The sequence below is a fragment of the Callithrix jacchus genome, chromosome 9 (genome assembly GCF_049354715.1).
Source record: "Callithrix jacchus isolate 240 chromosome 9, calJac240_pri, whole genome shotgun sequence".
NCBI lineage: Eukaryota > Metazoa > Chordata > Mammalia > Primates > Cebidae > Callithrix > Callithrix jacchus.
In genome coordinates this window covers 38,014,572-38,029,122 of record NC_133510.1, presented here as the reverse complement: position 1 = coordinate 38,029,122, position 14,551 = coordinate 38,014,572, and the positions used below count along the sequence as shown (strand labels likewise).

At 38.9% G+C, this 14,551-nt stretch overlaps 1 protein-coding gene across 1 annotated transcript in view; it reads right to left on the bottom strand.

The window, feature by feature from the left end:
* The window catches only part of SYT10 (synaptotagmin 10), a 62,833-nt gene extending 54,498 nt beyond the window's left edge, over positions 1–8,335 (bottom strand). The window contains exon 1 of the mRNA XM_002752372.6: positions 7,795–8,335. Within this exon, the coding sequence (XP_002752418.1) occupies positions 7,795–7,945 (151 nt within the window). The 5' untranslated portion in view covers positions 7,946–8,335. The remainder of the gene's footprint in view (positions 1–7,794) is intronic.
* Between the last annotated feature and the right edge of the window lie 6,216 nt (positions 8,336–14,551).

Here is a 14,551-nt window from a genome sequence, read left to right as displayed (position 1 = left end):
TTTTGGAAGTGGGTGGTAAAGGTGGTGAGTCAGATGTATTTGACAACATCCCATATATTTGCACAATTAGCTTTAGAGCTTGTACCAATGGCCCGTATATCTTTTATAAATTGTTTTAAGAAAAAAATGCATCATTAACACTTTTTATGGCATACAATATGATAATGTGTGGAAAACAAAGGGCATCATTAATTCTGATCAAGAAGAATCAGACTCAGAATTTTAGTTTTAAAATTACTTTACCTATTTATTTCTTTAATGTTTTCCTTCTTATATTTGTACAAGAGTGATTTAAGGGTTCTTTATAAGTCTAAGTTTTAAAAGAGGTACATAAAATACTTCTGTACATAAAATAAAAATTCCACCTGTTTAAAAAGCATTGTGCTATAGTTTGTCAACGTTCTCTTTCCTTTTCTCGGTACCACATAAAATAATGGTGCATTTTATAATCAATGGCATCTTAGATTTGATAAAATATGGTATTTGAACATCCAAATATATTAAAAAGCTTTACATATGCTCATAATTGAGCAAATTATTTATAATTTGTGATTATATATTAATTATATATTTATATTAACGAACATCACACATAGCATCACATACATTTAATTAATGGCACTAGTACATTTAATGCTTGGCACAGTGGCTTTCGTATGGTAAGTGCTCGATAAATATTGCTTGAATAAAAGCATAATGCTAAAACCACTTCTCAGGTACATTAACAGCTCATATTGTAACAGATTAGAAACTATAGGCTTCTGAATATTGCTTTGTCTGTAGGTCCTATAAATCCATGACTACTAAAACATCACTAAGGAAATAATATTAATAAATACTGAAGAGATAACAATAGTCTTTGTTTAATTAAGACAATTTTGCAGGATGCACAAATTGACATTTACATAGTTTTAAAAACTGACTATCATGTTATCTAGTCAACAATGGAATAATAAATTAGACAGCAGATCATAATATACATCAAAGTTCATCTAAAGGGAAAAGAAGTCATTAATATTGGTTCATTTCTATCCCCCTTAGGATGATTCCACTCTTTTGCTTCCAAGGCTGTTATGGCATAATTCCATGAGGAAATAAAGGTGTAAGGATTTATTAATTTCTGGTAATAAAACCATCACAGCTTCTACTTTTTTTCCTTGATAGTCTACGTTAGCCATGTTAATGCCAGCTCTTATAGCTTTAGTGACTACTTAGGATGTATCCAACATTATGAAGAAAAAGAAAACTACCCTACAAAATGATAAAAGAAGCCATCTCTTTAGTCAGGAATTCTGTTTCTAAACTTGGTCAATGTTGGTCAATTTCCACCAACAGAGGAAATTGGCTTTGTACAAGTTAGAAGAAAGACCTATAATAATAACACTCCCTATCTGAAGGTTCAGTTTCTTTGATACATTCATACTAATTATGCTCTGAGATTTTTGAGTGGGTGACTCTTAGCTCGTTTTCACTGTCATATCTTGTCTCCCATGCCTCATAGTACTAAATTTTAATAGTATACACTGTTAATTACTTAAATTGACCAAAATATGGTAGGAAAGTACAGTATACAAGATTTTAATGGATTGGTTTTTCTAATTACTAATTAACATAAACAATGTAATTGGTAATTTAATATCTGTTTTCACTATAGACTTATTTATAAACATATAAAAAGAATATATTTGGGATTATATGAGCTCAAAGTGGTACATTTCAAATACACCAAAAATCTTTTACGTGATTTTACAATTGACACAAATCAATTATATTTGGCCAAGGATATGTAAACAGCTATTCATGTACACTGAAGTACACATGTATGCATATAGTCAAGTAAGAAAAATGAAAAACACTGCTTGTTATATTTGGATGATAGAAAATCTAGTAAAAAGAAAGGTTTGGGATTTGGGTCATAATTGCACACTAAGAAATTCTATTGGCCAGTAATTATAGCCAATAATATAATATTATTAACAGCTTATCTTCACAGACATTTTTTCCAATGCCATTCAGTGCCAAGAATGCCCCCATAATTTCCTCTTTTTATTCCTACACTTTGTTAAACCTAGGCTAAAATCTAAGAAGCCCTGGTTTCTTAGCCTGTCTCCATCACTAACTAGTTGTGATTTGAAGGGAAGTTAAATTTTCTTTACCTTACTTTTCACATCTGCAAGGTGATGATTCCTACTTTCAACTGGAATGATTAACAGCAATTTGAATAATGAGATAGTTACTTTTCCCCTGCCACTTTCTACTTAGCACATTAACATGCCTTCCTTTTACTGCTATACATGAATATATTGAACAGATATTCTAGAACTTGTAGACTCAGTTCTTTATGCAACACTTACAAATTTAGCCACAGAATTATAGCTCCACCTGAAGAAAGTCAGTGGATACCTATATCACGTTCAGTTGCTTTTTCATGAGGATGTTGTTCTCTGAATTCTAGCATTTAAATGTCTCAAGTGTTCCAATTTCTGCTACTAAATTGGAATAAACTAAATATTTTGTATGACTACGTTTATAGGGTATTGTATTAGACACTGGTGACACAAAAATTCAGGTGTATACAATTTAGTTGCATAAGGGATTTGGAGATTATTAAGTAGGACTTATTATTTTACAAATAATAAAGTTGAAGCTTCTTGATAATAAATTCCTTGATTCATTCATTTATTTGAAAAATATTAGTTGGGCTGGGCGTGGTGGCTCACGCCTGTAATTCCAGCTGTTTGGGAGACCAAGGAAGGCGGATCCCCTGAGGTCAGGAGTTCAAGACCAGCCTGACCAACATGGAGAAAATCCCGTCGCTACTAGAAGTACAAAATTAGTCAGGCACGGTGGCTCACGCCTGTAATCCCAGCTATTTGGGAGACTGAGGCAGGAGACTCTCTTGAATTTGGGAGGCAGAGGTTGCAATGAGCTGAGTTCACCCCATTGCACTCAAGCCTGGCAACAAGAGTGAAACTCCACCTCCAAAAAACCAAAATTAACTCCCTAGTATGAACCACAGATTTTTCCAGCCACTGATGATAAAGCAATAAACAAGCCCCTGCCCTCAAAGAGCTGACATGCTATTGACTTACTGTGCACATCATCAGTGGAATAAAACGTAAATCAGGAAGAATATAAACATATGTCCAAAATATAAATGATTTTAATTGGCTTTGGAAATTACATTAAACATTTATGGTAATGTTTGTCTTCTGCCAGAATTTTGTATAAACAAAGATTGTAAACGCACAGGCATCTCAAACAATTACCAATTTTTTTTAAAAAAAGCAAAATTACAGTAACGATTAAGTTTTTTAAAAAATTGTGATTTGGGCCGGGCGCGGTGGCTCAAGCCTGTAATCCCAGCACTTTGGGAGGCCGAGGCGGGTGGATCACGAGGTCAACAGATCGAGACCATCCTGGTCAACATGGTGAAACCCCGTCTCTACTAAAAAAATTACAAAAAATTAGCTGGGCATGGTGGCGCGTGCCTGTAATCCCAGCTACTCAGGAGGCTGAGAAAGGAGAATTGCCTGAACCCAGGGGGCGGAGGTTGTGGTGAGCCGAGATTGCGCCATTGCACTCCAGCCTGGGTAACAAGAGCGAAACTCCGTCTCAAAAAAAAAAAAAAAAAAAAAAAATTGTGATTTGAATTTGCTATATAAAATCATTCATAAGAATTAGGTGTCAGAGACTTACAGTTCATAAAAAAAGGAAATACAGCTTTTAATTTGTCCCAAAGGAAAAAGAAAACGTTAAAGCAAGAAGAGATGCCTGCTAATACTGCTAACATACTGGGAATTAAGAAAAACAAATGTTTGCTGAGACCTTCTTGGCTTTGAAGATAGGTCTCCATTTCTGTTTGAAGTAAATCAGACCAAGCACAAGGTGTACTGATGATCATGTGACAATAAGACTAGACATAATAGAAACTGGCCATTCTTCAGTGGAGTGACAATATGGAGGAAGGAAAATTATCTCATATATTCTTCTTCAAATGGGCCTATCATTCTGGATTCACTGTGGCTGCATTATTCTGCTACAGACCTACAAGTCTCAAGGACAAAGTTCTACTGATATATGTTTGTAAACTGGAATTCTTTATACAATCACTAGGATGTGTAAAACTCCATTATGGTGATTAAAAATGACAACTCAATTAATTGGGTAGTCATTTGCTTTCTTCCTCTACTATAAAGTCCCTCTTCTAATTTAAACCTTTATCATAGACCCACTATACTTTGATCTCAGAGGAAAATCATGATGTAATTCTTAAAATTTTATTTAACTATGCCCTTTCTTATCGGTTAAGTACTTTAATAATATTCTTTGCCATATACTTACTCATTATCCCTTCTTCTAAGAAACTGAAGAACAAATGTATTAATTTAGAAGAATTTGTCTAAATTTTTATTTTATAATTTTTAGTCCCAAATTAAAATTGTGTAAACCTGCAAATTAATACATTGATGAATCAAATGCTTATGAAAATCTTTAAGGTTAGATATAAACAATTGTGATGTGAGCGCAAGTGACTGTGAAGTGGGTTTGCAAGCTTAAGTGGGTTTGATCAGCTGTGAGGTATGAGGTCTGCCTTTCAAGCAACATAGGCTCCTTGAAACTGATAAGCATTTGAGCAGCAATTAAGGAGTAACCAGAAATTAAGTTAAATTCAGTTCAAAATTATTATGTATATTCAGACACAGTATGCCTGAAAAATAACTTTTGAGTCCAATATATGGCTTTGTATTTTCTCTAAGCATTCTAGTATTAAATCATATTGTGCATTCAGATGAATTTGTTTGGGGGGAGGGAGAGAATTGTGGTAAAAAGACTAAAAAAATCTGATATTCTAAAAATTGCACATGGTGAACTTCCTAGAATATTAGTAATGTTGGCACATATAATGATTCTAATAAACTACTCCAAAGGAGTAAATGAACTAATGTTGGCCACTTTAGTGTAAGTCTTCACCAATTTTACTGAAGTATGAGATTGGTCATATTGTGATCATATTGCCATTGTGAGATCCTCAATGGCAACAATACTGCTGCTGCTTCTGCTACTGCTGATATGGTAAAGGGAATGGTGATGCTTGCACTTCGCTGGCATTTCCAAAACCAGTCAGATAATATCTTACTTATGTATGTGATTTGTAGCTTCCTTCATGTAGAATGACTTTAACTGGAATTACCTGAATTTCTCTCCCTCTATCTCTATGTGAAGGAATTAAAAATATACACAGTTTGGAGCTTGTAATTATCACTGTAATGTTAGAACAACTAATACCATCTGGGCAGTGCTGATTAACTTTCAAAGTAAATAAGCACTGTGCCATTCAACATTGTTGATGTCTTCCTACCAAAAATGCCCTTCTCATTAAACAATGAGTAGAAGGGTGACTGGAAGTGCTTTATTTGGGAACCTATAATAACAAGCATGAGCGCAAAAGTGATAAGAAAATCTACTTTAAAGAACAGTGTGACACTGAGTGGCTAATAAATATAATTAAATATTTGGCAAACAATCTTTAAATCCACTTCATAGACATCTATTAACTTTGAGAGTCTATTTGCAGATTAAAGTATTTTACTTCTAACTATTGCTTAGATTCGCAAATGAAAAATGTAAAGCAATCTTGTCTTTATACGTTACACACAAACTTGTAGAATATCTTTCTTAGTCATTAAATGTTCTTATATTCAATCGAATACCTCTCTTGTATATATTATGAAGTATATATTTCCTCTTAAGGGGAGGAAAATATTCTTGCAGTTGTTTTAGGCAAATTTTTTTTTTTTTTTTTTTTTTACTTTTTATTCCCAAGGGAAAAAGTTCAAAAGGACTTCAGACTACAACTACTTCTTGTACTGTAGGAGAAACTGAGACCCCTTTTACGATTCATATACTGTATTTTATCAGAAGGTGATATAGTTGTGCATTCTGGACAGATTTAGAAGCTGGGATTTGGTTTCTAACCTTCACATATTTTCCTCATTACCGGCCAATCTGAGACCAGGGAAACCACTATTTTGGTGTGTGATCACTTCTGGGCAGGAAAGAGGAAAATTAATAGTTTTTCTCACAGCATCAACTGTTCAACTACCAAAGCACAAGTCTTCAAACTTAAATACTGTTATTTCATCCAGTGTAGCCCCTTCTCTGAGTCTTACCTTTAGCAGGTATGTCACTAAAGACGTTTCCGAAAAGGTTATCTAATATCACCACAGAGGACTCTAAGGTCACACTATTCTGGTCTTTACCTCATGCTTAGCAATGATACACACGACACCGAATACACCATACTCACCCAGTCCTTTCCACTGTTAACTGAGTTTCACACACTCCTAGGAATTTAACACCCACTAAACTAATGGAAATGATTCTCGGTTGTGTTTACACATTGACAAAATGCTGAAGTTTTCCGTTCCAGGGTCCAAACATCGGCATCTCTTCAAGCTCTGCCAGTGCAGACAGAGCCCCCTTGGCTCGCATTTCCGTAGATCAGAGAATTCCAAACCCTGTAGCTACCCATATGAGCAACGGGATTGTAAAAGCTAAACTAAATCCATTTCCACTCCCCGCTTGGCTTTGACGCAGGGGTGGCGGTGAGAGGATTCACTAAGTGTGCCGGCTTTGCTCCCTCGCAGCAAGCAGGGCTCCATGTTATCCTGCTCCACCCCGGGCTTGGCTGCCCAGCTCTTGCTGCGCTGACTACCTTCCACGCTTAAAATCCCACCAAAATGACAGGAAAAGCAAAGGGAAAGAACCTACAGAAGGAATGGCAACCTTCCAGCCGAAAAACCCGAAAGCAGTGTTTTTTTTTTTTTTTAACTCCCGATGCAACAAGTGACCCTTCTCTAGTAGCTCCTGAAACCAAGCCGCCCGCAACTCGGGGGTCCATCTCTCTTGTGCGCGAGCAGCACAGCAGGCTGAACACACCAGCCTTTTCCCCAACCGTGACCCGAACGGTGGCCCGGATTCGCTCCTTTCTACCCTCAAGCCTTGAGGAAAAGCCACTTGAGAGTTTTCCCCGTCTCCAGATTTCCGACGGTCGATATCCGCCTCCATCCAGCCCATTTCCAAGTTTCCTGAAGGGCAGGGAGGACGTCTGTGAGTTGGGTGTATGAGAGCGTGCGTGTGCAAGGGATTTTAAACGTTTCCCCTCTCTTACAGTTCCTCGATATATGCCCTGAGCTTTAGGTGTCGCCTCACAAATGGGATCAATAATTCTTGCTGTTTTACCAACTTTGTCATGAAACCCTGGAAAATCATATCTATTAAAGGGCTTTGGAAATTGTCAAGTGCCAGACAGGTTGAAGCCACGAGTTACCTCAGAGGCCAAGGAAGCCACATCTGCAAGGGAGTTAGTTCTGTGCGTCCCACCTAGGCCCCATCCGCAAGACCAGGACCCGCGGCCACTGGGACAAACAAGGGCAGCCCGAGTCCCACAGGTGAGCCGCCCCCGCTAGCAGCCGCGCCGCGAGAGGCCGGGCGCCGCCACCGCCCGCATTAGCCTCTCCACTCCGGGAGGGAGACGGCAGGCGTGGGAGAGCGCGGAGAGGCGCGGCGAGCCTGGGAGCGGGAGACGGCGCCGGGAGGCCGGAAGCGGACCGGAGAGCGGGAGAAGCCCGGCAGGTGGACAAGACGAAACAAAACCCAAACGTCCACCCTCGAAGTCGCCAGAACCCAAGCGAAGTAAGGAGCGAGGTAGGAAAGCCCGGCGCCCCAAATCTGCCCCGGGAGCGGCGCGGGAGGTGCAGGACCCTGGAGCGGGGGTCCCCTCCCGGTTACCTGTGCTGCCTCCGCCCTGGCTGCCTCGGTCCCGGGGGAAGATGCCCGAACACTTCTCCCATTCCACCTGGCCCGCGAAGCACAGCTCGGTGACGATGTGCAGCGCCTTCTGGCACAGACTGTTGACTCCGTCCTCCTTGTGGAAACTCATCGTTTGGCTTTTCTTTCGTTTTCTCTTTTTTTCCCCAGTTAGCCGTCTTTTCCCCTTCCTGTACGTCTAGACTAACCCCCCTGGCGCCCTAAGCCATTGTCCGCCCGCGGTGACTTTGGCTGCAGAGCGCGCCGCCGAGAGACTGCAACTCTTAGGAACCCCGCGTTGGCCCCATGGCGGGAGCGGAGGGCGCTGGGGTAAGAGCGGCTCGCGAGGAGGCTGCGGCTGAGGCGACGTTTGCTCCAACTCTCCCCCCGCGAGAGCGAGCCGAGGCTAGCAGGAACTAGAGACCCGGCATGGAGTGCGGAGGGTAGGTGGGAGCGGTAAAAATGTCAAAGCCCTCGACTCGCAAGCACGCCCCCCTCCTCTCCGCCGCGCTTCGGTGTTTCTGGCGGGTGCCAGGCGGCGGCGCGTCCAATCGCAGCCCGGCGCGGGCGCGGGGTGACTGGCGGCGGAGCGCGCAGACCCAGCTCCCCGCGTCCTCTGGAGAATTGACTCGCGAGGGAGGGCGGGCGTCCCGGCGCCCCTGCTAAGGTTGTTGCCCAGCGCGGGGCCGAGAAGCCCTCTCCGTTTTCCCAATCCTTTTCCCTGCATCAGTGCAGCCACCCCATCCGCGTTTGTCTCTCCCAACTTTTCCACGGATGTATTCTCCTTCCTGTGCTGTCTGCCTCTGCTCTTCTGGAAAACTCATCCAAATCAAAGAAAAACTGAAAAAGTTAATAAAAAAAAAAATGAATGCGTGAATAACCAAACCCTCTTAGGTAGATCACAAAATAAAAGGTTATTGGTACTAATAATCAGTTACGATTCTGTCGATTAATCAGTAATTGACGATTGAGAATGTACAACTTGACTCCCTCCATCGCCTTGGTTGGCGACTTAAAACAAGACATGAGTATTAAAGGGAACAGGATTAAGTTCAAATATGTTACACATCTCAGCCTAACCTTGATCTCACTATGGTGCCCTGGCTGGTATCGAACTCCTGGGCTCAATCGATCCTACCGCCTTAGCTTCTCAAAATGCTGGTGTTACTGGCAGGAGCCACCATGCACGGCCTGCTTTTGGGTCTTTGCCTGAGTCTGTAAAATGGGGGATTTGGACTCAGATGTCTTAAGGTCACCTATTTTTTATAATTTTTTAATGCAAATGGGTGCAAATCACTAGAACTAAAGCGACAAAATAAAATTAATAAACAAGGGCCTCAGGATATAAGAATGTGTTTACATGGTTTTTAAACTGTTTTTGGGCAGAGTTTGATCCCGTATCATAACCTGAGGATTGATTTAACCCTCTTGTAGTGAGGGATTCTTTATCTTTGAAGTGGAATATACTGAACTTGTTAGCATGTTTATAGTAGTAAAATAAGTAGTCCTTTTTTAAAAAACTGCTAATCAGTTCATGGTAAATTATTTCCTTTGCACAGGCACTATGGTAAACCTACTATAAATATTAGGCATAGCACTTCATTAGTTGAATCATTTTGACCTGATTCATACGACAATTGGTTTAACTAGGACTATTTTTACCATGAATTAAGACAAACTAAAAACTGCAGGCTTCATTTGATTTTTGTTTTTATGCACACTGACTTGGGTGGTTTTTAAGTCAAATTGTCTAAAGAAATAATTTCACTGTCAATCAAAAAAATATTGAACATTTACTGTAATGACAAAGCTAAGTAACACACTTTAATAAGACCCTTTCCAGTTGCCTTTGCTGCCCCCCCATTCTGCTACAGTCTACACAGACAGACTGGTATAAAACCACCTGCAATGCAGTGCTGTACTTTCATATTTACCTTATTGCTATGTAGGAGGACCAAATGAGTAATTATCTTTATACTGCTTACAGATTCGAATTGCTTAAGTGGAGCAATGCAGAAGGTCTCCCTAATGATTCTCTTGTGTTTGCTTTCAGTGTTAAACATTAAGTAAACAAATTCTGAAAATAACTTTTCTGGTATTTGTTTATTCTGTTCCTGGCCTGTTGCTGCTCTTACTGTTGTGTTTACTCGGATATTCATTTTTCTGAATTCATTTCTCTGAAAACTTTTTTCTTTCATATAAAATGAGTATCACAGGTTTTGATTTTTTTTTTTTGTTATTGTTCTTTAGACCATCTCACGGCTCATTAGCAGGTGAATCAAAACAGTTTTGTTTGTCACTAACTAAAAGCTCAGTAAGAATTTTGGGCAAAGTAAAAACTGCACTGAAGGTCATCTTTTTCAATGTTGAAAGATATGATGACAAGAATTTCAATTTTCAGTCTTTAAATTTTTTTCCCAACTATTTCAGCTACCAAGAGCCTAAGAAGTAAACTAAGCAATGCAGATTTGCATTTACTTACCCACTTAGACTCTGAAGGAATTGGTGAAATAGTAAAAGGAGAGGAGAGCAGGTTAGACTGATACTTACTGAGTACTGTTTGCTGTGCTAAGTACTATAGTAGCCATTGTTAGTAAAAAAAAAACTACTGGCTGTAATGATCTCTGTCACAGCTTTCTTCTGGATGACCTCTACATATGTAGAGGAGGGACTGGTTTGGAAATAAGAAACCCAAGAGAAATATGTGTGAACCACGCATACCTGTTAAGTGACAATTTTAAACATTCAAAATTCTGTGATTTCCCTGCTTGCTCAATCCTCTTCCAATTCCTTCTCCCCCTGTCTGGTTTACATAATGGAGGAGGGAGAGTTAGCTTGCTAGGTAGAGATCTAGCAAAGGTAAGGAGAACTTAGGATTCACTCTAAGACTATAATTCAAAATATTATTTGACCTCCAAGACAGGAATTGAGAGAGTAGGTAAACGAGGAAACCTCAGAGCAGCTAAGCTCAGTCTGAATAAAGATCACAGACAATTACTAAATTTTAACTTAAAGTGTTGCTTCTTTCCTTCTCAATTTGATAGGCAGCTCAGATTCCTAATAGCCCAGTTGTAATTTTCTGTATACACTTGGGCCTGCTCTTGTATTCTTCAATTCAGAAAATGGAATTGCCGCTCCCTCCCAACTGGTGATGATGATGACCAGACTTCTGATTTGCATAGAAGGGGTCCCTACTGAGAAGTCCAGTTCTGACTCCAGATCCTTTTAATGCAACCTGATTTACCACTCTGGAAGATTTGGTGTCTTCCCTTTTTCCACTATGTTCAATTTGTTCATTTTTCCTGATGGATACCCAGTGAGCATTTCAGTCTCAGTCTAAGTTTTGAGTTCTTCAATTCTGAGAAATTCTACTGACTTATTCTACCTTCCATTTTTCTGTGTAGTCCCTTACTAGAATTCCTTTTTTCGTTGGATTTTTGACTACTAGGACTGAATCTCCAATTTTCACTTCTCTTCTATTTTCCATTTTTATCACCTTACTTCTAGTGCTTTAATTTTTGGGAGATTTCCTTTCATTTGTCCTCTGAGTCTTCTACTAATTTCATCTTTTATAAAGAGCTGCATATTTTTTGGCCTACTGATTTTTAAATTTCATGAATACAATATTTTTTCTTATTACTCTGATCATATTAATTATGCATGTTTAACACCCTTTCACCTTTGTTTCTGTCTTGTCATCTTTTTTTTCTCAGAATAACTCTTTTTTTTGTTGCTGTTGCTCTGTTCTTTATGTTGGAGGATTTAGGTGTCCGCTGATCCCTGGATCTCCATTTAAGAGCACTGTAATATGGATTTGCAGGACCAAGTGCATCAGTAAGACATAGAACCCATGAGCATCACTGAAGGTCAGTTCAGAACTGAGCTGTATTTTTAATTGGAACACCCCAAATATCAGCATCAACAGCTTTATTCTCTGGAGTGATTCAGTTCTTTTCAGAGGAGGACTATCTAGTCTCTCACCAGGGATGCAAGGTAATAATTAAAATCTGCCTGCTTTTACTTAATCCTTCTTCAGTCTGTCACCTGACTGTCCTCTTTTGGGTCTGATATCCAGGATCTGGAGCCTTTCGAGGTTAATATTTCTGGGCAAAACAAAAAACAACAACAAAACCTCTTATTTCCAATTTGGGGAAGGGTAATCATTGAGGATATGTGGGTGGAGACGAGCTTCAAGACATCTTAAGAATTACATTGACCCCCAACCCTTGCCTCTTTGGCCTCTTGCCCTACCCCTACCTTCTGCAGAATCAATACGAGGTGTTTCCATCTCTGTTTCTTTCTGAGCCTCTTTGGGGTGAATCACTAACTCCTCATTGCTGTCTGCCTCTAGAGGTTTAAGCTCTCTCGGCTTAGCAAGTCAGTGACTGCTTCTTCACCAGCTTCCATCTTCTAAACCTATTAACATCTTTTGTCTTTTTGTTCTTTTGCATTTATAGCTCTTCATTGCTTTACTATCCTTGCAGTGTCCTTTCGGAAGCAGGAAAACAAGCACATAAGTTCTTAATTTATCATGTTTAGCTGTTTAAAATGGCAATTCTCATTGTGCCACTATTTAAAACTTTCCAGTGGCTTCCCCTTGTGCTTTAGATTTATCGAATACCTTCAGCGTGGTCTGTAAAGCCCTACCTGACATGACCTCTGTCTATCTTCTTTATTGTTTTCTGAGTTGACTGTGGACTTTCTTTTCATTCTCAATTTCTCCTTTGTAGCACAAATCATAATTAAAGTCAAATAATTTGTTGTAAACTCTAGAAAGAAGGGGCCATTTCTTGCTTTGTCACTGCTCTTTTTCTAGTGCTTCACACTGTTCCAGCAGTAATAATTATTCAATAAACATTTGTTGATGAGTAGATTAATATATGCCACTTCGTAACCCTATCTCTTTCTCTATAGTAATAATCAGTAATAAGGCCATTAGTTACTTATTTAGAAATATATAGTGTATTAGCCAGGAAGGTGGATTGATAAAAGTGTGAAGTGATAAAAGTATAGCCTTTATCTACTCCATTAACATTAGCAACCAATCCATGGTCCCAGTAGTTATACCATCTAAGAACTTAGCATGAACCTTGTCATATTCTTTTCCTCTCCCATATAGGTAAATAAGTATATGGATAGACACATGTATAGATGTTACTCTGTTGTTTATTTTCCAAAATGGTGCAGTTCTTACCCCAATTGTAACTAATGAAAATCTTTTCAGTTTAATTGATGCAGTTTTAATGAATTATTTTTTCTTGCTTTTCTGAGGTGTAATTGACAAATTTAAAAGTACATATTCAAGGTGTATAATGTGATGATTTGATATAGCCATACAATACAAAATGGTTACCATAATCACTTTAAATAACATATCCATCATTACTCATAGTTACTATTTTGTGTGTATAGGGTAAGTTAGTGAGGACGTTACAGATCTCCAGGAATATCTACCTGGGAGATATTGTGGGTTTGGTTCCAGTCCACCTTAATAAAGTGAATATCATATTAAAGCCACAAAATATCATCAAAAACTCACAGCATATTTTTGGTTTTCCAGTGCTTATTCAATTTATCTTTACACATACTGTAGTATATTAAGTGAGCAATAGCACTATGTTTAAAAGACAATGTACATGGCTTAATTAAAAAATAATTTATTGCCAAAAAATGCTAATGATCATCTGAGCCTTCAGTGAGTTGTAGTCTTTTTCAGTGGTGGAAGGTCTTGCGTCAATGTTGATGGTTGTTGACTGATCAAGGGTGGTTGTTGAAGGTGGCTGTGGCAATTTCTTACAACAAGATAACAGTGAAGTTTGCTGCACCAGTCAACTCTTCTTTTCACAAAATATTTTTCTGTGCTTTTCGATAGCATTTTACCCACAGAAGAATTTTGTTCAAAATTGGAACCAATCCTTTTAAATCCTGTTGCTGCCTTATCAACTAAATTTATGGAATATTCCAAATCATTTGTTGTCATTTTAATAGTGTTTCCTGCATGTCCATCAGGAATAGATTCCATCTCAAGAAATATGAAATTTTTTTTGCTCATTTATAAGAAGCAGGTTTTCCTGTGTTCAGGTTTTATCATGAGATTGCAGTAATTCACATCTTTAGGCTTCACCTCTAATTTTAGTTCTCTTGTTATTTGTACCACATGGGCAGTTACTTCCTCCACAGAAATTTTGAACCCCTCAAACTCATCCATGAGGGTTGGGATGAATTTCTTCCAAACTCCTGTTAATCTTTATATTTTGGGCGCCTCCATGAATCATGAATCTTTTTACTGACATCTGGAATGGTGAATCTTTTCCAGAAGGCTTTGTATTTACTTTGCATAGACCCATCAGAGGTATCACAATCTGTGGCAGCTATGCCCTTATCAAGAGTATTTCTTAAATATTCATGTCCTTTGCAGCAACATGGGTACAGCTGGAGGCCATTATCCTAAGTGAGTTCACGCAGGGACAGGAGAAAAAATACTGCATGTTCTCACTTTTAAGTGGGAGCTAAACATTGAGTACTCATGGTTGTAAAGATGGCAACAACAGACAATGGAGACTACTGGGGTTGGGGGAAGGATGATGGAAAGGGTTGACAAATGAACTATTGGGTACTATGCTGAGTACCTGGGTGATGGAATCATTTGGACCCCAAACCTTAACATCATGCAATATACCCAGGTTACAAACCTGCATATGTACCCCCTGCATTTAAAATAAAAGTTGGGGAAAAGGAC